This window comes from Aedes aegypti, chromosome 1, assembly GCF_002204515.2.
Source record: "Aedes aegypti strain LVP_AGWG chromosome 1, AaegL5.0 Primary Assembly, whole genome shotgun sequence".
NCBI classification, from domain to species: Eukaryota; Metazoa; Arthropoda; class Insecta; order Diptera; family Culicidae; genus Aedes; species Aedes aegypti.
In genome coordinates, this window is record NC_035107.1 from 30200195 (window position 1) to 30225335 (window position 25141).

Consider the following 25141-nt stretch of genomic DNA (forward strand, 5'->3'; position numbering starts at 1 on the left):
GACCATTTTGCTCGGGATTGTACGGCACGCTGGTTTCATGGTGGATTCCACATTGCCGCAAGTAACGCTTCATCTCTTTGTTGATATACTCCGTCCCGTTGTCACTTCTCAAACGCTTGACTCGCTTACCAGTTTGGATTTCCACATACGCCAAGAAATCCTTGAAACACTCTAGCACTTCCGTCTTCTCTTGAATGAAGTACAGTCACCCCACAGTTATGGATAGCACACAGATATGGATCAAAGTTGGATTAAACGGTGAATATATCATCAAATAGAGTTGCAATTACGCAGAACACATTTTAACTACGAGAACCATAAATCTGTACAGCATTGAAATCAATCATAACATGTTATAGCACATTTTATTCGTCCGTATAAAATAAAATGTTATCCGTAGTCATAGAATCGTTAAGGACATATAGGAATGAATCCCTGTCATGGCAGTGGATATGGCCTCCTTACACATACAAACACAATTGCCACAGATTTTGATTTTTTCTTAATTTATTTAACTTACCTGCCATTAAATATTGCCAAATCACTAACCCAATTTCGGAACATATTTATTTAACTATTACTAGTATTCAATAAATTATTTCCACTCCCAATCTCCCAATCCGTGGTCATTTCTAACTTGCAGGGTAAGATTTCACACGGTTGTTTACACTTTGACGCACAGCAACTAGGAACAATTTCACTAAAATACTTGTATATTCACTCACCATAGCTCTTCAAGTACAATTTACTTGCAATCATCATATTCGTAGCAACTCGCACAAGATGGTTTCCTCGAAAAAATACATAAAACTAGGCAGATTAGTGCCAAAAACCATCACCTAGTCACAAAATTTGTCTTTTTGTATTTTTCTATTTTTCTGGTGCGCGGTGATTCTTTTTTCGTTATAAGTGCTGCCAGCGCTGTTTGTTTTTCTCTACGAAATATTTGAAGTCAAAGTGAAAATAACGTTATTTACTAAAACACTAGGTTGCAAGAGTAGTTATTTTATGCAAACTGGCTTTAACAAATGAGAACAATCATATAGATATTTAAGCGTAGGCGATCGAAAAGTCTTGAAATACAACTGTTCGTTTGAAGGAGTGTGGAGTGCATTACATTTATTTGGCTTTTTATTAAAAATTTTATTCATTAACCATGTTTTCTTATATTGTTTACGTGAGTAATGAACGATTTATTGTGCAAAGATATAACATTTTCTTTTTCAAGAAATTTTTACTAATATTCGTTGATATTTCCGTATATAAAACATATTGGCAACCATGCTCGAATGCTCTATACTTCTACAAGACCTGTATTATACTCGTATATATGTGTTGATACACTTTGTATGTATTGGAATTTGTGGACTTGAAGGAGTTTCACCTTAATTCTTAACTGTGGGGCATTGAAACCCGTACCACAATTATGAATCAACGATAAGACGATTCCGAAAGAAACGCCGAAACGTATACTTTCACTAACGCACCAATCGTTTGCTTCTCAGATAAATTGCTTTTATAATGTTCTGATCCATAATATGAGTCGATTTGATCCATAATGAGGATCCTCCTTTTCCACTGATCCACATCTGTAGGATGGACAACGTTTGAAAATTCTTTCGAAATCGACACTTTTTCGTAAATAACCGCGATTTTTTATGTGTATTCTCGAAAACAATTATATTCGGCATTGCCAGGCGGGTAAAATTGTTTTGTAGAAGGTCACCATGATTTGTAATCATATTTTATTCTAAAAAATGACCCTTAGCTGATCCATAATTGTGGGGTGACTGTAGATGAAGCACTTCCTACCGGCATCATCGATAAAGGTGAGAAAGTATTTGCTTTGGATGTCGTTTCCATGGGACCGCAAAAATCATTGTGGACGACTTCCAACACATTTGCTGTTCTGGCTTCTTTGAACTTGAAAGGCTGACGTTTCCCTTCCAAGTACGGAATGCACGCCGGTAATTCTCCATCGCCAAATTGCACACCATGGACCATACCAGGGAGCCGCTTCAAGCTGTGCGCATTCAAGTGCCCCATACGACAGTGCCATCATCCGATATCTTCCTTCGGCGCGGTCATGCATGTAACATTTCTTCCACTTTGGCGAAGCCGATAAAGTCCGCCTTGTTGCTCTCCAACAGCCACCACATGGCCGCTGCGGTCGATGACTTTACACACGTCGTTGGTGAATACCACACGATGGCCACGGCTGCAAATCTTGTGCACTGACAGCAAATTCATGGCCAGGTCGGGAATGCACAGTACCTCCGAAACGTCAAGTATTTCAGTTGCTCCGCCTACGTCTACTTTGATCGTTACGTTGCCCTTGGCAACTACAGGCGTCTCCATGCTGTTTGCTACTGCGACACTATCACTCACCTCTTTTGCTTCTTTCAGGATCGCCTTTTCCCGGCACATGTGTGATGACGTACCAGAATCGAAGATCCACTCGTTCGCATTGCAACGACCGTGCTGCACCATGAATACCGTGTGTCTATCGAACTTCTTCGACGTCTGCTGGCTTTCTCTACGTTGCCCCTTCGACTCTGACTTGGCTTCTCGCTAGCACTCGGAGGCATAATGACCAGGTTGGTTGCACCGGAAACACCTCAGATGGGATTTATCCGTTTTGAAAGGCTTCGATTTCCCTTTTGACTGCCCATAGAACGCCCGTTCCGAATCGCTTCCTGTAGAGTCGTCGGGCCATTTCACGTCCTGGAGAATCTTCGATCTGATCGTGTCCACTCGCATCTGGATTCCTGATGCTTCCAGGCCCATAATCATGGGCTCGTATTGTTTCGGCAGACCCATCAGCAAGATGCTTGACATCCACCGATCGTTCACCTCGAAGCCAATCTGCGCTAGTTTGTGCCTGGTGGACATCAACTGGTTCACATAGTCTTCCACCGTGGCACAATCAACTAGCTTTACTCCGGTTAACTGCCGAAGCAGTCCAAACTCCCGGATGTATCCACTGTCTTGGAATACTGCTTTTAAGCTGTCCCATGCTTCCTTAGCCGTCGTTGCATTCTGGACAAGGCTGTAGTTTGTCGGATCGATGCTCAAACAAATGGTTGCGAGGGCACGCTCCGACAGCTCCTCCATCGAGTTCTCCATCCTGATGGCCACCCACGTACCTTCTCTGATCGTCACCATCTTAATCGCAAAGGCCCAGGAACTGTAGTTTTCCTGGCCTCGTAACCGCTGCGCCAATGGCAGAGAAATGCTTCCTCCCGCCGGAAGGATTCTTGAATTCGTCGCCACCGGTGCTCCTCCGGCCAAATCTGCATGCTGCTGGATTCCATTTCCTACCGCTACTCCGACCGGATCTCCGGCTCCTGGATTGCCTCCTTCTTTCTTCCGGAATTCTTCAAATTTCACTTCTTGGTTCTTGACGTGGGTGAAAAAATTTTCTTCAATTGTTTGCCCGTTGCTATGGTGCCACACTTGCGGCCCATAACCTAAAGGAAAACACGTGTGGTTGCAACGGTATGACAAACTAGAATGATTTATTACAGCCTGGGTGCTGCGGACAGACTCAATATGCTTGTCAAACGGGAGCCTGATTGCCGGAGCCAAACATTGGAAATTGAGGTTATGTCAAGGGGGTGGTCACTCCACGCACTTCAGTCGGCACAGCTGCGCCTTCAGAGCGCCAACGTGTGCCAAGTGCGCCAAACGTGCTATAATACTACATGCCATAAAATTCAATGAACTGAAATTATGGAAAAAACGTTCTCAGCAAGCATTGACATTTTATTTATATTTTAATAATTTTCTTCTTGTTTGTCACTTACTCATTCGTCAGGAAGTGCTTCTAATGAGGCGGTGGTATTCGATGATGCGTTTTTCATTATTGCAGGGGAATGGCAAGTAATGTATATGTATAACATATCAATGGGAAGATTTAGAAAATGACCCACACTAATTCCAAGAAAACACGGGAATTGCGATACGGTTGACACGCCGTATTATGTACGGGAGCACGGTGGAAGCGAAAAGGGTATTGATCTTGAAGAGAGACAAGAAAGGATATCCCAAGAAGATGTGAGTCATATTTGGACATTCGCCGTAGTATGGGTTTTTGATCACCATACAGGAATCTTAACTGGAGAATATCCAATGAAGAGGGGGTACAGACATTCTACGTATATTCCGCTATTCGTGTTTCGGGGTCTTTAATCTAACTTGAGGAGCAGTAGGAATCAACGTTTTTGTTTAGAATGTACATTGAAACTTTTTGCCCAAACGATTTTTTGTTTAACAGCTCGAGTAACGAGAGGTATTTAAGCGTGTGCTAGAATAGAAGCGTAAGTCGCATGATCGATTTCTCTTAATCGATCCTCTTTTCTGTGAATAAAGGTGACAAGATGCATGTTTGTTAGTATTTTTCCACCTAAAAACGCAAGATTATATCGCTCTGAAGAAAACAAGACTTGCATCTTGTCACCTTTATTCACTGAAGAGAGGATCGATGAGGATAAATAGATCATGCGACTTGCGTCCTTTTTCTAGCACACGCTAGCATTTTTTTCCTGATTTCCCTACACTTCCCAGACTTCCCTAAATTTTTGACTCATTTCCCCGCCTTTATCATTTGCCACGAGTTGATGTACACTGACGCTTTTTTGTATTAATCCTTTTCATATTACTTTTTATTCAACATCTATTTCGTGCAAGACATCACCAAAGCCAATTACATCGCCTTCAGTTCGGCTCGATGGGCTCTACGCTCTTAAGCTTCGTTCTGAAATAAAAAGAAGATTAATAAATGTAAAATCAATATATTAAAAATTGTAAGAAGGCCCTTGTGACTTTTTTCGATTTGATAGATGGTAAACAACTCAGAAAACTCAATGGTTGCTGAGACGGGAATTTCAGTTCACTGTGATTTTTATAGCAACCCATTTTGGAAAGCTGTGCCAATCAGTGCGCCAAAATGTGTCATAGCTGCGCAAGGCACAATGCGTAGAGTGACCACCCCCTTGGGTTATGTTTCTTTCTGATGAATTACTAAGGAGAGCTAAGGAGTATTGTAATCTATCAAAATTAAAAATTGAAAAGATTTATTTTTTTTTATCACAAATTTAGTTGACCAAAAGATTTTTCTTGCATTGATCGTTGTATAGATTTCTCATTACAATTTAACTGTCGAGTTTTGATTTGCGAGTTTTCGATCGTCTTTCAGAACTCGTTTTGAAATCCAAGGGCTGAAAATCTCCTTAATAAAGATAACTAACTAACTCGTTTTGCTTTTAATCCATTTTTTTTTTTTCAAATTATGACAGTTTTTCAAATATAAAGGCATTGAAATATTATGCAATTGGCTACGACTCTTCCTGGTCGCCAAAATAATCTTCTGGATTGTGATTCTTCTGTTAAATTCACGTACCTAGGTGTGGTCAAACAAAGCAGGCGACGAGTACAGTGGAAGTGATCGAAAAGCTGAAATCATCGGTAGTTCCGAATTTGATTCATCAGATTCGTTTGTGCCGATATCATGCGGTTTGATGGCAGGAATTGAATTTTTGCATCTCATTAGCTTACCAGCATGATTTTTCCGATAAGCTACGGTCTAAGTGATCCTAGAACATAATGGTTATATGATATGTGAATAGATAATAATTGATGTTTTATTGAAATACTTACGCAAAAGATCCGTGAGTTTACCGTCAAGTGCAAGTCATCATTAGCACAATATTTGAGCCACTATGAGCGGAGAACAAAGGCATTCGGGAACCGGTATAAACTTACACGAACCTTCTTGCTTTTCCTCCGGCAACCTTGAACCGAGCACCGCATCGTAATCCATAAGTTATGGGGGGGACAGATAGCTAGACAAGTAGAATGAACTTTCCGAACTTTCACACGAACTAGGAGCTGATCGAGTCGAAATGTAAACAAATTTTGAGAAAGTTATGGGTGTTTGAACATATTCAAGCTCTCCAGAGAGAGATCGGAGAGCGAAACTTTGAGAGCAGAGAACTTGGAATGACGTTTGAAGACCTGATACGACAAACACAATTGGCTTGTTTAGGGGTATCCTGTTTTTCACATATTCTGATTCTTCGTTTAAAACTGAGCCACAATCCAAAGTTTCACAATTTTCCGTGCACTGGAACTATTTTTAAAACACGTTTGAATTTAGTATGGAAATCGCGTTTGAATCACCCCTTGGAAAATTTTACTTCGGGACGAGCTGTCATTATGTAAATAGAAATGTCATTTAGTCGTCGGAATTAAATCTCTTTTAATCATTTACTATATCAAAATTAAGATATTAAAGCGCATTAAAATCGTGATACACTTAGAGAAACGTGCTCTTTCTATCAAATTACAAAAAACTGTGAATTTTTCATCACTAAACAATCCAATTCGCCACAAGAAGCATATTTCAAGATTTACTTGAAAATAAAAGGGGGTCCAGTTCGCAACACCCAGATTACAGCTAACATAATTCAAGGGTTACTATGATTAACAACCTCCACTGTGATTATCTCTGAGAAGATCTGTGGAGACCTCCGTGAAGATTCATGTGCCGATTGCTACGGAGACCTCTGTAAAGACATTTGTAGAAACATCTATAGAAATCTTTGTCAAAAGCACTTTAGAGACTTATGCGCTCCTTCTGAAGTTTCTTATCAAAACCAGAGACATTTGTGAACTCTTACTTCGGAGATCTATGTGAAGATAACATCCACCTCTGTACGAAACTTCTTGGAATCACAGATTTTTCGCAAGAAATTTGAGCACCATTCGTACTTTTTATCGCTTTCCCAGTGAGAAGCGTTTAAAGAGGTTTGTTCCACATGGCATTGCATGTTGTTCTTTCGTAGTGTTTCCAACACTATTCAAGTCGGAAAGTTGAAAATATTTCAAAGTAATAGACAAAACCATCTTTTAAAACATAAGATACAATTGCAATTTAAGGATATTACTGAAAACTTCTCTAAATTCTAATTCTATTGCACCGTATTCAATGCACTTTAATAAACGTGGATGTTCCGAAAGTGACTCTTTCAAACAAAACGCTTTAGATTCCCACCAACCAGATTGAAAGCACCTACAAAACAAAACATCCAAAGACCATTGAGTTGGGTATTCAATCCGAGTTGCCGGTGACAACTGGGACCTGATGTCTGACAACTGTGGGCCTAGCCTCCATGTTTACGAACACATCTAGTATTCCTTTGCAGACCTTTTTTTCTATCTTTATTAACGAGATTTTTAGCCCTGGGCTAGTTCATCTCGGGACCAACGGCTTTACTTCCCTTCCGAAGGAAGTCGTCACTATAACTTTTACGTCATAAGTGACTATCTCGGGGATGGGATTCGATCCCAGGTCCTCGGCGTGAGAGGCGTGTGTTCTAACCACTACACCAGGTCCGTCCCCCTCGATTGCAGACCTGTGCGTCATGTTGGGCGCCATTGTACTTCATGGCATGCTTGCTTACTTGCTATTTTGCGAACAAAAACAGAATATCCTCTGCCTTCATACGACGAAGCCGAAGCTGAAACAGGAACCATTTGATGGCTGAATTTGCGCGCTCATGAATGTCACCGGTAGTAGAACGTCATGCGAACGCATGACTGCTAGTAGGTATATTCAGCATTGCGATGGAATGGGTTTAGAAGTTGAAGCTTTCTTCCGCCGTTAGAGAGAACAAGGTACGAATTCCTGTCTACGACGGAAGACAAAGACAGGCGTCGGCGGAAGAACCGTTTGAAGTGCTTTCGTTCGTTCGCTATAGACATTGTGGGTGGGGGTCGTGTAAAGTAAATGTGTATGCTCGGTTTTACTGCGTGTAAAACGGCACATCATCCGGAACGATTTGTCCCGCATGGTTTTGGATTTTACGTATGAATGGATGAATCAACAGTTGTTTCCACTTGTGAGCACTCTGCCAGTATAGGAATGTTATCGGGTGTTGCTTTAGAAAATATTGTAGAAACTGGCGTAGAAACTACTGGACGATGATGAAGCTTAGGATGTTCCCATTTTGTCCTTCTCAAAATCATTATGTTTACTGTCATGAAGGTAAATTTCAGTATGGCAAAGCTAGGATCTGGGCAACCTTTGATGTTAAAAAACAAATAAAACATCTTGCGATTTCCGATCGTAATAGGCTGTTTATCACCACGCCAATCTATCGTGAAACGGCCTACTTTCCTGCACTGAATTAGGCTGTGTCGTAAGACTCATACGCAGATGATTTCAGCTGTGTAATAACGCAAAGCTTAAAAACTACATGAAACATTATTTCTCAGTGCTACGAAAACAGTACTTTTTAGTACTTTTTTTTCTATTATTGATATTTACTGTTTACAGTGTTGCCAAAAGTAAATCGTCTACATCCTAAACATTCAATCCTTCTGAAATTCGATTCACTATGGAATTTGGAATTAGAAAGTCCATGAACTTTCGGCCCGGGACTGTATCAGCATGTCTGAAGTTTCGGTCACTGTTTATGTTCCCCTTCCCAAATGGGGGCGGACATTGGACAGAATATAGCTGCTCAGGGGATCAGCTCTTCCGGAAAGCACACATTACTGTAATCTAAAGGTGTGGAAAGTGCAAATATTTGCTCAGTTCGCTCCGTTCCCATTCCTACTAAGAACCGGTCGAGGTACAGGAACTCTCACTTTCCCTGCGGCTGATTCAGGCGAATCCATCGTCATCCTTCGAACCGGACTGAGCAGTTGATTGGTGGCAATCGATATTTGCCAATTTCATCGTTTCGGTTCTGAGAGGAGGTGCTGATTGATGGTGATATGATTTCGGGGCGTTAACGGATGTTGAATTCTACTGTGATTGACGTTTTTCGCACTGATTTTTCCTACTCATGATTTGTAAGAATCTTATTGAGGTTGAACAAAGGTTTGGTTTTAAGACGAATGATCAAAAGTGCACCTGTTTGCAGAACGTTATTTATGGCTTCAAAGATTTTTCGCGAGAAATTATTAGTGAATTACAACATCATGTATCAGGTCGCAGTTGTCATCGCCAACTCGGATTGAATACCTAACTCAATTGTCTGTGTTCTGTAGGAATTTTCCCTGCAAAATTTGGTCGAATTTCCCTGGAAAAATTGGAGACTATTCCTTGGAAAAATTAGAAACATTTCTTTGGAAAAATAGGAAACTTTTCCCTTGAAAGAGGACAACTTTTCCCTTGAAAAAAATGGGAAAAGCATGAAATTTTTTCCTTGAAAAGTAAAATTTTTCTTCCCAGGAAAAGCATAAAATTTTGCTTTGCAAAAACTGTAAACTTTTCCCTGAAAAAGTGAGATTTTTTTCTTAGGAAAAGTGGGAACCTTTTCTCTAAAAAAGTGGAAAAATTTTCCTTGGAAAAAAGGGAAAATTTTGTCCTGAAAAAGTGGAAAATTTTGCCCTGGAAAAATGGGAAACTTTTCCTTGAAAAATTGTGAAACTTCTCCCTGTAAAATTGGAAAACTTTTTCCTGGAAAATTTGGAAAATTTTCCCTAGAAAAGTTGGATTTTTTCCAAGTAAAGTTCCCTAGAATAATGGTAAACTTTTATCTGGAAAAGTGGGAAACTTTTCTCTGGAAAAATATGAAAACCTTTTCAACGAAAAATAGGAAACTGTTTCCTCGATAAGTAGGAAACATTTCCATGAAAAATGGAAACTTTTCCCTGGAGAAATTGGCCCAGCAAAAGTAGGAAATTTATCCCAGGTAAAGTGGAAAATTTTTCCTGGAAAAGTGAGAAACTTTTCCCTGGAAAAGTGGGGAACTTTTCCCTGGAAAAATGGGAAACTTTTCCTTGAAAAAATTGGAAACATTTCTCTGAAAAAGTGGGAAACTTTTCCCTGGAAAAGTGGGAAACTTTTCCCTGGAAAAGTGGGAAACTTTTCCCTGGAAAAGTGGGAAACTTTTTCCTGGAAAAGTGGGAAACTTTTCCCTGGAAAAGTGGGAAACTTTTCCCTGGAAAAGTGGGAAACTTTCCCCTGGAAAAATGGGAAACTTTTTCCTAGAAAATTTGGAAACTTTTCCCTAGAAAAATTGGATTTTTTCCAGGTAAAGTTCCCTACAACAAGGGAAAACTTTTCTCTGGAAAAGTGGGAAACTTTTCTCTGGAAAAATAGGAAACCTTTCCGACGAAAAATAGGAAACTGTTCCCTCGATAAGTAGGAAACATTTCCATGAAAAATGGAAACTTTTCACTGGAGAAATTGGCCCAGCAAAAGTAGGAAATTTATCCCAGGTAAAGTGGAAACTTTTTTCTGGAAAAGTGAGAAACTTTTCCCTGGAAAAGTGGGAAACTTTTCCCTGGAAAATGGGAAACTTTTCCCTGAAAAAAATGGAAAGTTTTCTCTGAAAAAGTGGAAAACTTTTCCTTGGAAAAGTGGAAAACTTTTCCCTGGAAAAGTGGGAAACTTTTCCCTGGAAAAGTGATAAACTTTTGTTTTGGAAAACCAAAAACTTTAGCCTGGAAAAACTGGAAACTTTTCCTTTGAAAAGCTGTTAACTATTATCTGAAAAAGCTGAAAAGCTTTCTCTGGAATAGCTAGGAAATTTTACCTGTAAAAGCTGAAAACATTTCCCTGAAAAGGCGTAAACTTTTCCCAGGAAAAATTGGGAACTTTTACCTGGAAAATCATGAATCTGTTTCCTTTTCCGAAACCCTTGGAAGTATGTAAAGCTGGGACTCTTGCTGGGAAAGCTAAGAGCTTCTCGCTTGAGAATGTAGAAACTTTTCTCTGGAAGAGCAAGGAGGTTTTTTTTGGAAAAGCTAAGAGCTTTTCTCTAGAAATGATAGATGCTTTTCGCTGGAAACACTAGGTATTTTGCTGTAGAAAATTGAGGAGCTTATCTCTGGAAAAGATAAGAGCTTTTCTCTAGGAAAGCCAGGAGCTATTTGCTGAAAAAATTAGGAGCTTTTTGCTGAAACAGCTATGAGCATTTCTCTGGAAAAGCTGTAAGCTTTTCTCTGGAAAAGCTGTGAGCTTTTCTCTGGAAAAGATGTGAGCTTTTCTTTGGAAAAGTTGTGAGCTTTTTGCTGGAAAAGCTACAGCTTTTCGCTGAAAAAGCTGTGAGCTTTTCGATGGAAAAGCTGTGAGCTTTTCGATGGAAAAGCTTGGAGCTTTTCGATGGAAAAGCTTGGAGCTTTTCGATGGAAAAGCTTGGAGCTTTTCGCTGGATAAGCTACGAGCTTTTCGCTGGAAATGTTAGGAGCTCTTCACTGGTAAAGTAAGGAGCTTTTCCTTAGAAAATTTAAAAGCTTATTGCTGGAAATGTTAGGAGCGCTTCGCTGAAAAATCTAAGATTTTTTCGCTGGGAAATCTAGGAGCTTTCCACTATAAAAGCTAGGAGTTTTTTGCTGAAAGAGCTGGAAAATTTTGTCAGGAAAAGCTGGAATCTTTTCCCTGGAAAAGTTGGAAACATTTTCTGCAAAATCTAGAAGCTTTTCGCTGGAAAACCAGGAACTCTTGCTGGAGCTATACGCTTTTCGCTGGAAAAGCTAGGAACTTTTCGCTAGGTGCTTTTGGCTTTAAAAGAAAGGAGCTTTTTGTTGGAAAGCTAAAAGCTTTTCACTGGGAAAGCTATAAGCTTTTCGCTGGGAAAACTAGGAGCTTTTTGCTGGAAAATCTAGGTGTTGTAGATCACGGGCGAAGCACAATCCGCTAGCAATTCGGACGGCAAATTCTTACCACGAAAGCATAAACACGTTCTCTACTATTCGTACTCTCTTATACAATGGTTTTATTCAGTTCAGTTGGTAAACATACACGCTAACTTGAAAGTACCAATTAAATGGGTTTCTTGTACCCATTTTTATGATCAGTATGAAGTTGTCAGAAAAAGGGTATTTCTCAATGACATAAAGAAGGGTACTTTAACCCCATTATGAAGTATCATTACCGGTTAAAATAATGGGTAAATATTACACATAATACTTCCGAAGCGCGGATAAACAACAATACCGTCATTTCCAGATTTTGTTTGTTCCGGCCGGTTAGTGAGTGAATATCACGGACAAACTAAAATTCACAAGCGAAAATAGATGGTTTTACCGCGAGAATAAGATCAAATCCAAACTATGACCGAAAAATATTGAATACGCTTTTTTAACAGGTAAGTTATTCCAGTAGACACGGAAGTTTCCCGGTAAATAAATCTTCAGAATCTTCTTTCTTGTTTCAGATATTTGAATGACACGAACACGAAAGCCATGAGCTTTTCGTATACAGACCACTGAAGTGGTACCTTTCGTGGAGGATTCCAGAGCGTTGAGAGCAGCTCGAGAAAAATTGCATTTGGATAAGGACTGAAACCCGGGAGCTCTTGCAATGTAAACCAAAGCATACCAAGATACACGAGTAATTTTAAATTATTTATAGTACGGTGTGAAATACGAGGAATAAATGTATTTGCGTTGATTTAAATCGTTGAAAAATTCTTTTCTGTACATTTTGAGAATTCCTAACCTCGAACCCCAGTAGCATTCACAAAATAATGGGGTTTTATTACCCATGTTATATAACATATATAACATGTCTTCCCCCTTAATTAATGCAATTCATAGATCAAGTCTTGTTGGCGGCCGTGTTACCCTGCCGGATCTCCTTGGTGACTGTCGGTAGTCTTTCACAACCGGTGAAATGGAGAGTGTTGAATCCTGATCCACTGAACCCGGTTGTTTGGCATTGTTGACTCCTACGATGTATCAGCTATCGGTTGTCGAGGGAATTCCGATTGCACCACCGAACCGTTTGAAGGGATGTTATCTGCACTGATGTTCGGGCGTGTAATGTTCGCATCACTATCCATTGCTTGTTGCGATACAACAGCTGGAATATTAGGTGATTCACGCAGTAACAGTGTTCTAGTGGTTTCCAAACTAGAACCAACTTCTCTGAGCTGATCGATGTGCCTTTTCCATGTTCTGCCATCATCAAGCTTCACGTAGTAGTGCAGCTTACCGAGTTTTTCAACAACAACTCCGTATTTCCATCTGTCACTATCAATGTAGTCTCTAGCCGCAACTCTCGCCCCCTCCGCAATGTCTCGGGTTTTTCCTTGGACATCCTTCACAGCATCTTTGGAATTGGGAATCATCAAGTCTAAGCGAGACCGCAGCGAACGATTATACACCATTAACGCCGGAGATTTTCCAGTTGCTGGGTGGATTGTAGTCCTGTATATGAGCAGAATGTTGCACAATTCAGCATGCAACATCCACTTGTCACACTTCAAACTTTTGAGAGCCTTGAAAGTCCCAATGAACCTTTCCGCTAATCCGTTTGTAGATGGGTGGTATGGCGCTCCCATCTTATGGTAAACACCGTTCTTGCGAAGAAAATCTTGAAAAACGTCGGAAGCAAACTGGACTCCGTGTTCCGACACTAAGACCGAAGGAATCCCATAAGTTGCAAAGTACTCCCGGCAGACTTGTATTGTAGTCGCTGTAGTGATGTTGTTTAGTATTTTCACCACAGGCCACTTCGTATAGGCGTCTACCAACACAATAAAATAACTTTGCATGAACGGCCCAGCGAAGTCCACGTGAATTCGTTCAAACGGCTTCGCTGGTTGTTTCCAACAGTGTGTTGGCGCTTTTGCCGGTTCAGCTCTCGTGGATTGACAGTGGCTGCAATTTCTCACCATCTCTTCAATCTGACTATCAATACTTTGCCACCAAACGTATCCACGGGCCAGCGACTTCAGTCTTGTCATTCCAAAATGTGTCGAGTGCAATTCGCTGAGAACTTTTTCTCGAAGAATCGGTGGAATGTAGACCCTGATGCCACGTAGAATACAGCCTTTCTGCAAGGAGAATTCCGACTGATCTACTCCAAAGCGATGACTTGGTTCTACAGTTTTTCCACTACGCAAACCTTCCAGTAATGGTTTTACGGTGTGATCCGCAGCAGTAGCCTTTGCGAGCTCTTCTACTGTTAATGGTAGCTTTTCGATCATGTTAACCTCCAACATATCGGTCTCCTCGATCACGTTGTCAGATGCTTTGGTCTTCAGCGGCAGTCGCGAAAAAGCATCAGCATTTGCGTGTTGTTTCGTCGGTCTGAATTTGATACTGTAGTCGAACGATTGCAAGAATATCGCATAGTGTTGCATTCTTAGCGCTGACATTTTCGGAAGACCCTTCGTGTCCGATAGAATTTGCTTGTCCGTCACAATAATGAACCGCCTTCCGTACAGGTATTGATAGAATCGTCGGACTCCGAAAATTATCGCGTAGGCCTCGCGGTCAACCTGTTTATACGCCTGTTGCGTTGCATTCAATGTCTGAGATGCATACGATATTGGCCGTTCTGAGCCATCAGGGTAAACGTGACTGAGCACAGCACCAACCCCGTATGGTGACGCATCTGTTGCCAGTATCAACGGAAGTGAAGGGTTGTAATGGACTAGAAATCTGTTCGATTGCATCTCCTTCTTAACGCTATCGAACGCCGCTTGGCACTGTTTTGTCCAAACGAATGGAACAGAATTCTTAAGTAGGTTGTTTAACGGGTACAGCGTCGTACTGAGGTTAGGAAAGAACCTCCCGTAGTAATTTACTAGCCCAACGAATGAGCGAACCTGGTCCTTGCTCTTAGGTGTCGGCATATGGTGAATAGCTTCAACCTTTGAACAGACCTTATGAATACCAGTTTTGTCAATTCGGTATCCGCAATATTCTATTTCGTTGGTGAAGAACTGACATTTTTCAATGTTGATTCGCATATTGTAGGCATTGAGACGCTTGAGTACCTCTGTCAGCCTACGCAGATGTTCGTGATCATTCGGCCCCGTAACACGAATGTCATCAAGAAATACAGTTACACCCGGTATTCCGCTCAAGATCTCCTCCATTAATCTTTGCCATATTGCTGGTGCGGACGCAACCCCGTACATCAATCGCGTCGGTCGGTAGAGGCCCTTATGCGTGCTTAAGGTTAACACCTCTCGATCCTCTTCCTCGACTTCAAGCTGTAGGCAGGCTTGAGTCAAGTCAATTTTCGAAAACTTGTCCCCTCCAGCAACGTTAGCAAACAGTTCCTTCATCTTAAGTAGCGAATGTTCATCAATGATCAGATTAGGGTTAAATGTAGTTTTATAATCGCCGCATAGCCTCACCCGATTGTTGCTCTTCATCACGGGTACTATGGGCGTGGCCCACGCACTATGGTTGACCTTCTCCAGGACACCATCCTTAACTAGCTTGTCTAGTTCCTGTTCAACAGCTCCACGAAGAGAAAATGGTACTGGTCGTGCCTTGATGTATACTGGATTAGTATTTGATTTCAAACGTAGCTTCGCAGACAAACCCCTAATCTTCCCGATGGAATCGTCGTACAGATTTGTGTACCTTCGAACCAATGCTCTGACTTCAGTAGTAGAAACCACCGGTTGTCCAACAGAAACATTCTCCGGAGTGGGAGCAGCAGCAGTAAGTGTATGTACTTCCGAATAGGCAACTTCGTTGAGATCAATCCGCAAACTTCGCATCCATTGACGGCCTAGCAGTGGGTGTTTGCTCATACTGGTAACGTACAGAGGAAGGGACACCCGTTCGGTTCCGTATTCAACGGCAACATTCAGCATACCTTCGATACCGATATTCGTATTACAGAAACTAACCAGCGCCATATCCGGTGGGTGTAGCTTCTTCCCGGCGGAAAACTTCAGTTGATCCTCCACGTTCATGATGGAAACAGGAGCACCCGTATCGATCTCGAACCGTATCTCCTTTCCATTAACCTTGACATTCAACCAAAATTTGGGACTGTGGACGTCAGAAATTGCATCCAGTTTGCACCATTCTTCCAACGTGACGACCTCGTTCTCGTTCGAACCCGTGTGGAACCTTCCTCCAGCAAATGTGCAGCAGATTTTGTAGTCTTCCCTTTCTTCGCCTTTAGGCACACTCTTTGTAGGTTTCCAGCCACATTACAAAAGTGGCAGACAGTGTGGATATAAGGACATTTATTTGCAAAATGTGTAGAGCTACCACTTTTGTAGCATCCACCCTTCTTTCCCGCACTCAATGATTCTTTATTCGTTTTATTTTTATTTGCACCCTTTACCTGTACCTTGGTTCCACTGCTCCTCGATCGATCCACCAGGTTGAGCTCTGTCATTCCTGCCTGGATTGCATCTCTCTTCCACCCTTGGACGAAAGTTCCATGGAAACTGCCATGTCACGAGCACGAGTCAAAGTCAGGTCACGTACTTTCAACAATCGAGACTGGATGCTTCGATCCTTGAGCCCAAAAACGAATTGGTTACGTAATGCGGTGTGCAGGTAGTCACCAAACTTGCACGTGATAGCTAGCTTCCGAAGAGCTATCAAATATTCGTCGATGGACTCATCTGGGCGATCATCCCTTTGTCTTCGGCACTTAAATCTGAAGTTTTCCAATTTCAAGTGGCTCCGGGTTGAAATGGTTCTCTAGCGCAGCAACAATGTCAGCAATACGTACGTTGTTGAGGTTTATCGGGTGCCAATTTGTCGCAGAGAATGTCGTACGTTTCGCCGCCCATAAAGTGAAGTAGGAAAAACAATCTGGAATTCTGCTGCACCCCAAACAAATTGAACGCCCCCTCCAGCCGCTCAACCCATCCCGACCATTTCATTTTATGACGGTCGAACGGGTCAATGGTGAATGAAGACTGCTTACCAGCAAATGGAAAACCAGCAATGGCGGCTCCTGCAGCACCTCCTGCTCGTGCAACACCGTTGGCACCGGCAGCCGATTCCGCACCTGCATCGGTAGATCCGGAACTTTCGCTTATGGATTCCGCCGTAGTGGCCATCCTCGTCGGCCAATTGTTGTAGATCACGGGCGAAGCACAATCCGCTAGCAATTCGGACGGCAAATTCTTACCACGAAAGCAAAAACACGTTCTCTACTATTCGTACTCTCTTATACAATGGTTTTATTCCAACCCGGTGCTAGGCAGCCATGTTTTCGTGGTCAGCATCAAACTCAAGAGCAACAACGTGCAATGGCCAAATCATATTAGGGATTTTTTCCTCCAATACTAAAATGTGTTTCTAGCTAATCACTTCTACCCAAATTGACTTGCTGTACTGCAATTCAATAGTTTGCAACCGTTTGCTTGTTCGAATGACTGTTGTTATGCGGGAAAACAATTTTTTGGAGAAAAATATTTCGCCATCATCGATTGTTATTCCTCAAACGGTTATTTGTTTACAAACATTGAGCTGTCAGTGGGAACCACTTCCCAGTAGGAACCAGAGATGTTTGCTAGTTATTTTTCAATGGGGTTGTATAGGCGGTGTCAGGAGGCTGTTTTATTCAGTTCAGTTGGTAAACATAAGTAGGGGAGTCAAAGTGTGTTTACAAATAAGGTATGGTACACAATAGGATAGCCATAAGAATTCCAGGTGGCTATAATACTAGGAACTTTTAGCCGGAAAAGCTAGGAGCCTTTCGCTTTAAAAAATAAGAACTTTTCGCTAAAAAACTCCGTGTTGGATGATGAATTTTGAGTTTTCTGCTTATTGACCGTAGAGACTGAAAAAGTGCCAGAAGAGCATAAATAGAGGTAGAAAATTCCATCGACCCCATCCAAAACACTCTCACATTATTTGCCAATGAAACGCTTGAATGTACACAAAAGATGGCTCTCGAAAAATACCTTTCATCCTTCCAAAGATCATAACCCTCTGGGAAAATGGACAAAGTTTTCCTATTTGCCTTTCAAGAGCAAGGCTTGCGAACGGTTATTTCGTAATAGATTGTGAGGTTTATGGGCATTAAAGTACGAAATGAAACGTTGCCACATCTTTAACGCTGTGTTAGTTTATGAGATAACACATTCGAAATCCAAACCCAGAATCATTTCACGCTCATTTAATCAGGGTTTAAGAACTGCGTTTGGTCTTTTTTTTTTAATATTTCATTTCCTGATTTTGGAGCCTATCATCTACCAGAAAAAAAACAGTTCTAAAACAAAGGAACGATTCAGAATTGCATACACCATCAACTTCTGAAGAATTCAAGAATTTTCCGATGCATTGATCTGATTCCAATTTACTGCATTATCTTGCACCACATTCCATTTGTACCCAAATGCTACGGAAAATCAAGCTTCAAGCATTCACATGGATGCAACAATTCCATACAAAATCGAAGGTATGGAAAATGGAATAACGAGAAATCCATCGATTATCTGACGATGCTCCTATCCGGCACTTTTTACTGCATGAGTCAAGTAAGCAGCAGCAGGGATAATGGTATAATTTTTCCCTACCTTGTTGTGTTCACTAGAATACTTTTAGGCTTAGTTTCCTCTCGGTATGATTATGGATTTATTGCTCTGGATTTTCGGACTTAGGAATGATTCGGTTTTACGACGGAGCAAATAATCTACTAAGCATGAGTTTGAGACTGGGTATTCGAGGGATTGGTAAGAGCCGATAAACTCGAAAGCTGTGTCGAGTCGAGGCAGATTACTTATGGCAGGTACAGTCGATAAGTTTTTCCATGAGTTATGGGTCGAATATGCGAGTTTAACTATAAAACGTTCAATGCTATGCTCTGACTTTTCAATTTGTTCTATCCGAAATTAATTTACTCTCTGAGCAGAAACCATGTAAAACTTTTGCAAAAAAATGGAAAATGCTATTCACAAATATTTGACAAACTTCTCGGAAACTTTTGCCAAGTTTATGGGAAGGATTTAATCAGATTTTTCGAAGCTATAAATTCGAAAAGCTGCTTGGTTTTACCAAGCTTCAGGGAAGTTTTTCCAATTGTTTGGAAAACTTCCTAAAGGTTCTGAGAAGCTTTTTTATCAAGAAGTTTGGAGTTCCTAGTTAAATATCCTAGATAATCATATAAAAAGCTCCAAGTTTTTCATACAAAACTGGGAGAAAATCTTCCAGCTTTTCATGGAAAAAAATTTCTCAGCTTTTCGAGGTAAAAACTCCAAAATTTTCATGGGAAAAGCTCCAAGCTTTTCGTGGAAAAACCTCACAGCTTTCCCTCACAGCTTATTAAAGAAAAAGCTCCCAGCTTTTCGAGGCAAAAGCTCCCCGCTTTTCGAGTGAGAGGCTCCCAGCTTTTCAAGGAAAAAGCTCACAGCTTTTCAAGGGAAAAGCTCACAGCTTTTCAAGCAAAAATTTCCCAGCTTTTCAAGGAAAAACTCACAGCTTTTCAAGGAAAAAGCTCTCAGTTTTTCAAAGGAAAAGCTCTCAGCTTTTCAAGAGAAAAACTCCCAGCTTTTCGAAGAAAAGCTCCAAGCTTTTCAAAACAAAAGCTCCCAGCTTTTCTAAGGAAAAACTCTCAGCTTTTCAAGGGAAAAACTCCCAGCTTTTCAAGGGAAAAGCTCCCAGCTTTTCAAGGGAAAAGCTCCCAGCTTTTCAAGGAAAAGCTCCCAGCTTTTCAAGGAAAAGCTCCCAGCTTTTCAAGGAAAAGCTCCCAGCTTTTCAAGGAAAAGCTCCCAGCTTTTCAAGGAAAAGCTCCCAGCTTTTCAAGGAAAAGCTCCCAGCTTTTCAAGGAAAAGCTCCCAGCTTTTCAAGGAAAAGCTCCCAGCTTTTCAAGGAAAAGCTCCCAGCTTTTCAAGGAAAAGCTCCCAGCTTTTCAAGGAAAAGCTCCCAGCTTTTCAAGGAAAAGCTCCCAGCTTTTCAAGGAAAAGCTCCCAGCTTTTCAAGGAAAAGCTCCCAGCTTTTCAAGGAAAAGCTCCCAGCTTTTCAAGGAAAAGCTCCCAGCTTTTCAAGGAAAAGCTCCCAGCTTTTCAAGGAAAAGCTCCCAGCTTTTCAAGGAAAAGCTCCCAGCTTTTCAAGGAAAAGCTCCCAGCTTTTCAAGGAAAAGCTCCCAGCTTTTCAAGGAAAAGCTCCCAGCTTTTCAAGGAAAAGCTCCCAGCTTTAAGCCAGTTAAGGAAAGCTCCCAGCTTTTCAAGGAAAAGCTCCCAGCTTTTCAAGGGAAAAGCTCCCAGCTTTTCAAGGGAAAAGCTCCCAGCTTTTCAAGGGAAAAGCTCCCAGCTTTTCAAGGGAAAAGCTCCCAGCTTTTCAAGGGAAAAGCTCCCAGCTTTTCAAGGGAAAAGCTCCCAGCTTTTCAAGGGAAAAGCTCCCAGCTTTTCAAGGGAAAAGCTCCCAGCTTTTCAAGGGAAAAGCTCCCAGCTTTTCAAGGGAAAAGCTCCCAGCTTTTCAAGGGAAAAGCTCCCAGCTTTTCAAGGGAAAAGCTCCCAGCTTTTCAAGGGAAAAGCTCCCAGCTTTTCAAGGGAAAAGCTCCCAGCTTTTCAAGGGAAAAGCTCCCAGCTTTTCAAGGAAAAGCTCCCAGCTTTTAAAGGAAAAGCTCTCAGCTTTTCAAGGAAAAGCTCTCAGCTTTTCAAGGAAAAGCTCCCAGCTTTTCAAGGAAAAGCTCCCAGCTTTTCAAGGAAAAGCTCCCAGCTTTTCAAGGGAAAAGCTCCCAGCTTTTCAAGGGAAAAGCTCCCAGCTTTTCAAGGGAAAAGCTCCCAGCTTTTCAAGGGAAAAGCTCCCAGCTTTTCAAGGGAAAAGCTCCCAGCTTTTCAAGGGAAAAGCTCCCAGCTTTTCAAGGAAAAGCTCTCAGCTTTTCAAGGAAAAGCTCTCAGCTTTTCAAGGAAAAGCTCTCAGCTTTTCAAGGAAAAGCTCTCAGCTTTTCAAGGAAAAGCTCTCAGCTTTTCAATGGAAAAACTCCTAGCTTTACAAGAGAAAAAATCCCAGCTTTTCAAGGGAAAATCTCCCGGCTTTCTAAGGCAAAAGCTCCCAGCTTTTCAAGGGATAAGCTTTCTAATGGAAAAGCTTCCAAGTTTTCAAGGGTAAAGCTCCCAGCTTTTCAATGGAAAAGCTCCCAGCATTTCAAGGGAAAAGCTCCTAGCTTTTCAATGGACTAGATCCCAGCTTTCTAAGGGAAAAGCTTCCAGGTTTTCAAGGGAAAAGCTCCCAGATTTACAAAAGAAAATATCCCAGCTCTTCAAGAGAAAAGCTCCCAGCTTTACTAGGAAAAGCTCCCAGCTTTTCAAGGAAAAGCTTCCATCTTTTCAAGGAAAAGCTCCCATCTTTTCAAGGGAAAGCTCCCAGGTTTTAAAAAAAAAGCTCCCAGCTTTACAAGAGAAAAAATCCCAGCTTTTCAAGGGAAAAGCTCCTAGCTGTCTTAGACAAAAGCTTCCAGGTTTTCAAGGGAAATGCTCCCAGGTTTTCAAGGGAAAAGTTCCCAGGTTATCAAGGGAAAAGCTCCCAGCTTTTCAATGGAAGAGCCCTCAGCTTTTCAAGGGAAAAGCTCCTAGCTTTTCAAGGGATAAGGTCCCAGCTTTTCAAGGGAAAATCGTCCAGCTTTTCAAGGGAAAAGCTTCCAGGTTTTTAAGGGAAAAGCTCCCAGATTTACAAGAGAAAAAATCCCAGCTCTTCAAGAGAAAAGCTCCCAGCTTTTCAAGGAAAAAAATCCAGCTTTTCAAGGAAAAGCTCTCAGCTTTTCAAGAGAAACGCTCCCAGGTTTTCAAGGAAAAGCTCCCCGCTCTTCAATGGAAAAACTCCCAGCTCTTCAAGAGAAAAAATCCCAGCTTTTCAAGGGAAAAGCTCCCAGCTTTACTAAGAAAAGCTCCCAGCTTTTCAAGGAAAAGCTTCCAACTTTTCAAGGAAAAGCTCCCAGATTTTCAATGGAAAATCTTCCAGCTTTACAAGAGAAAAAATCCCAGCTATTCAAGGAAAAGCTCCCAGCTTTTCAAGGGATAATCTTTCTAGTGGAAAAGCTTCCAGGTTTTCAAGGGAAAAGCTCCCAGGTTTTCAAGGGAAATGCTCCCAGCTTTTCAAGGGAAAAGCTCCCAGCTTTACAAGAGAAAAAATCCCAGCTCTTCAAGAGAAAATCTCCCAGCTTTACAAGGGAAAAGCTCTCAGCTTTTTAATGGAAATGCTCCCAGCTTTTCAAAAGATAAGCTTTCTAATGGAAAAGCTCCCAGCTTTTCAAGGAAAAAGCTCCCAGGTTTTCAAGGGAAAAGCTCCCAGCTTTACAAAAGAAAAAGAACCCACCTCTTCAATAGAAAAGCTACCAGCTATTCAAGGGAAAAGCTCCCAGGTTTTCAAGGGAAAAGCTCCCAGCTTTACAAGGGAGAAGCTCCCAGCTTTTCAAGGGAAAAGCACCCAGTTTTTCAAGGGAAAAGCTCCCAGTTTTTTCAAGGAAAAGCTCCTAGATTTTCAAGGGAAAAGCTCCAAGCTTTTCAAGGGAAAAGCTCCTTGGTGTTCAAGGGAAAAGCTCCTAGCTTTTCAAGGGAAAAGCTCCTAGCTTTTCAAGAGAAAAGCTCCTAGCTTTTCCAGGGAAACAGTTTCAAGAGTAAATCTCCCTGCTTTTTAAGGTAAAAGCACCCAGCTTTTCAAGGAGAAATCTCCCAGCTTTTCGAAGGAAAAGCTTACTGCTTTTGAGCGTTAAAAAATTGCTGGCAGCTTTTCAAGAGAAAAACTCCCAGCAGAAAAGCTCATAGCTTGTCAAGAGCAAATCTTCTAGCTTTCAAAGGAAAAGCTCTCAGCCTTTCAAAGGATAAGCTTCCAAGGGAAAAGCTCTCAGCTTTTCAAGAAAAAGCTCCCAGCTTTTGAACTTCCAGTTTCTCATGAGAAAAACTCCCAGCTTCTAACGAGAAAAACTTTTTAAGGAGAAAAGCTCACAGCTTGCCAAGGGAAAAATACCCAATCCAACAAGCGAAAACATCTCAGATGTACAAAAGAAAAGCTCTTAACTTTTAAAGGAAAAGCTCCCAGCTAAAGCTTTCAGGTTTTCAAGGGAAAAGCTCCCAGATTTACAAGAGAAAAAATCCCAGCTTTTCAAGGAAAAGCTCCCAGCTGTCTTAGGCAAAAGCTCCCAGGTTACAAGGGAAAAGCTCCCAGCTTTTCAAGGGATAAACTTTCTAGTGGAAAAGCTTCCAGGTTTTCAAGGGAAAAGCTCCCAGGTTTTCCAGAGAAAAGCTCCCAGCTTTTCAATGGAAAAGCTCTCATTTTTTCAAGGGAAAAGCTCCCAGCTTTACAAAAGAAAAAGAACCCACCTCTTCAATAGAAAAGCTACCAGCTTTTCAAGGGAAAAGCTCCCAGGTTTTCAAGGGAAAAGCTCCCAGCTTTTCAAGGGAAAAGCTCCCAGCTAAAGCTTTCAGGTTTTCAAGGGAAAAGCTCCCAGATTAACAAGAGAAAAAATCCCAGCTCTTCAAGAGAAAAGCTCCCAGCTTTACTAAGAAAAGCTCCCAGCTTTTCAAGGAAAAGCTTCCAACTTTTCAAGGAAAAGCTCCCAGATTTTCAATGGAAAATCTTCCAGCTTTACAAGAGAAAAAATCCCAGCTATTCAAGGAAAAGCTCCCAGCTTTTCAAGGGATAATCTTTCTAGTGGAAAAGCTTCCAGGTTTTCAAGGGAAAAGCTCCCAGGTTTTCCAGAGAAAAGCTCCCAGCTTTTCAATGGAAAAGCTCTCAGCTTTTCAAGGGAAAAGCTCCCAGCTTTTCAAGGGAAAAGCTCCCAGCTTTTCAAGGGAAAAGCTCCCAGCTTTTCAAGGGAAAAGCTCCCAGCTTTTCAAGGGAAAAGCTCCCAGCTTTTCAAGGGAAAAGCTCCCAGCTTTTCAAGGGAAAAGCTCCCAGCTTTTCAAGGGAAAAGCTCCCAGCTTTTCAAGGGAAAAGCTCCCAGCTTTTCAAGGGAAAAGCTCCCAGCTTTTCAAGAGAAAAGCTCCCAGCTTTTCAAGGGAAAAGCTCCCAGCTTTTCAAGGGAAAAGCTCCCAGCTTTTCAAGGGAAAAGTTCCCAGCTTTTCAAGGGAAAAGCTCCCAGCTTTTCAAGGGAAAAGCTCCCAGCTTTTCAAGGGAAAAGCTCCCAGCTTTTCAAGGGAAAAGCTCCCAGCTTTTCAAGGGAAAAGCTCCCAGCTTTTCAAGGGAAAAGCTCCCAGCTTTTCAAGGGAAAAGCTCCCAGCTTTTCAAGGGAAAAGCTCCCAGCTTTTCAAGGGAAAAGCTCCCAGCTTTTCAAGGGAAAAGCTCCCAGCTTTTCAAGGGAAAAACTCCCAGCTTTTCAAGGGAAAAGCTCCTAGCTTTTCAAGGGAAAAGCTCCTAGCTGTTCAAGGGAAAAGCTCCTAGCTTTTCAAGAGAAAAGCTCTTAGCTTTTCAAGAGAAAAGCTCCTAGCTTTTCAAGAGAAAAGCTCCTAGCTTTTCAAGAGAAAAGCTCCTAGCTTTTCAAGAGAAAAGCTCCTAGCTTTTCAAGAGAAAAGCTCCTAGCTTTTCAAGAGAAAAGCTCCTAGCTTTTCAAGAGAAAAGCTCCTAGCTTTTCAAGGGAAAAGCTCCTAGCTTTTCAAGGGAAAAGCTCCTAGCTTTTCGAGGGAAAAGCTCCTAGCTTTTCAAGGGATAAGGTCCCAGCTTTTCAAGGGAAAAGCTCCCAGATTTACAAGAGAAAAAATCCCAGCTGTACAAGAGAAAAGCTCCCAGCTTTTCATGAAAACTCCCAGGTTTTCAAGGGAAAAGCTCCCAGCTTTACAAAAGAAAAAAAAACCACCTCTTCAATAGATAAGCTCCCAGCTTTTCAAGGGAAAAGCTCCCAGCTTTTCAAGGGAAAAGCTCCCAGCTTTTCAAGGGAAAAGCTCCCAGCTTTTCGAGGGAAAAGCTCCCAGGTTTTCCAGAGAAAAGCTCCCAGCTTTTCAAGGGAAAAGCTCCCAGCTTTTCAAGGGAAAAGCTCCCAGCTTTTCAAGGGAAAAGCTCCCAGCTTTTCAAGGGAAAAGCTCCCAGGTTTTCAAGGGAAAAGCTCCCAGGTTTTCAAGGGAAAAGCTCCCAGCTTTACAAAAGAAAAAGAACCCACCTCTTCAATAGAAAAGCTACCAGCTTTTCAAGGGAAAAGCTCCCAGCTTTACAAGGGAGAAGCTCCCAGCTTTTCAAGGAAAAAGCACCCAGTTTTTCAAGGGAAAAGCTTCCAGTTTTTTCAAGGAAAAGCTCCTAGATTTTCAAGGGAAAAGCTCCAAGCTTTTCAAGGGAAAAGCTCCTTGGTGTTCAAGGGAAAAGCTCCTAGCTTTTCAAGGGAAAAGCTCCTAGCTCTTCAAGAGAAAAGCTCACAGCTTGCCAAGGGAAAAATACCCAATCCAACAAGCGAAAACATCTCAGATGTACAAAAGAAAAGCTCCTAACTTTTAAAGGAAAAGCTCCCAGCTAAAGCTTTCAGGTTTTCAAGGGAAAAGCT

General features: G+C 41.6%; 2 protein-coding genes across 5 annotated transcripts in view; both read right to left on the reverse strand.

Annotated features, from left to right (window-relative positions):
• The window catches only part of LOC110674830 (ras-related protein Rab-27A), a 138346-nt gene that overhangs the window by 15240 nt on the left and 97965 nt on the right, over positions 1-25141 (reverse strand). The window lies entirely within an intron of this gene.
• On the reverse strand, positions 2059-2490 carry LOC110674081. Its single transcript, XM_021837557.1, has one exon. It carries the CDS (start codon positions 2488-2490, stop codon positions 2059-2061), a length of 432 nt encoding a protein of 143 aa, XP_021693249.1.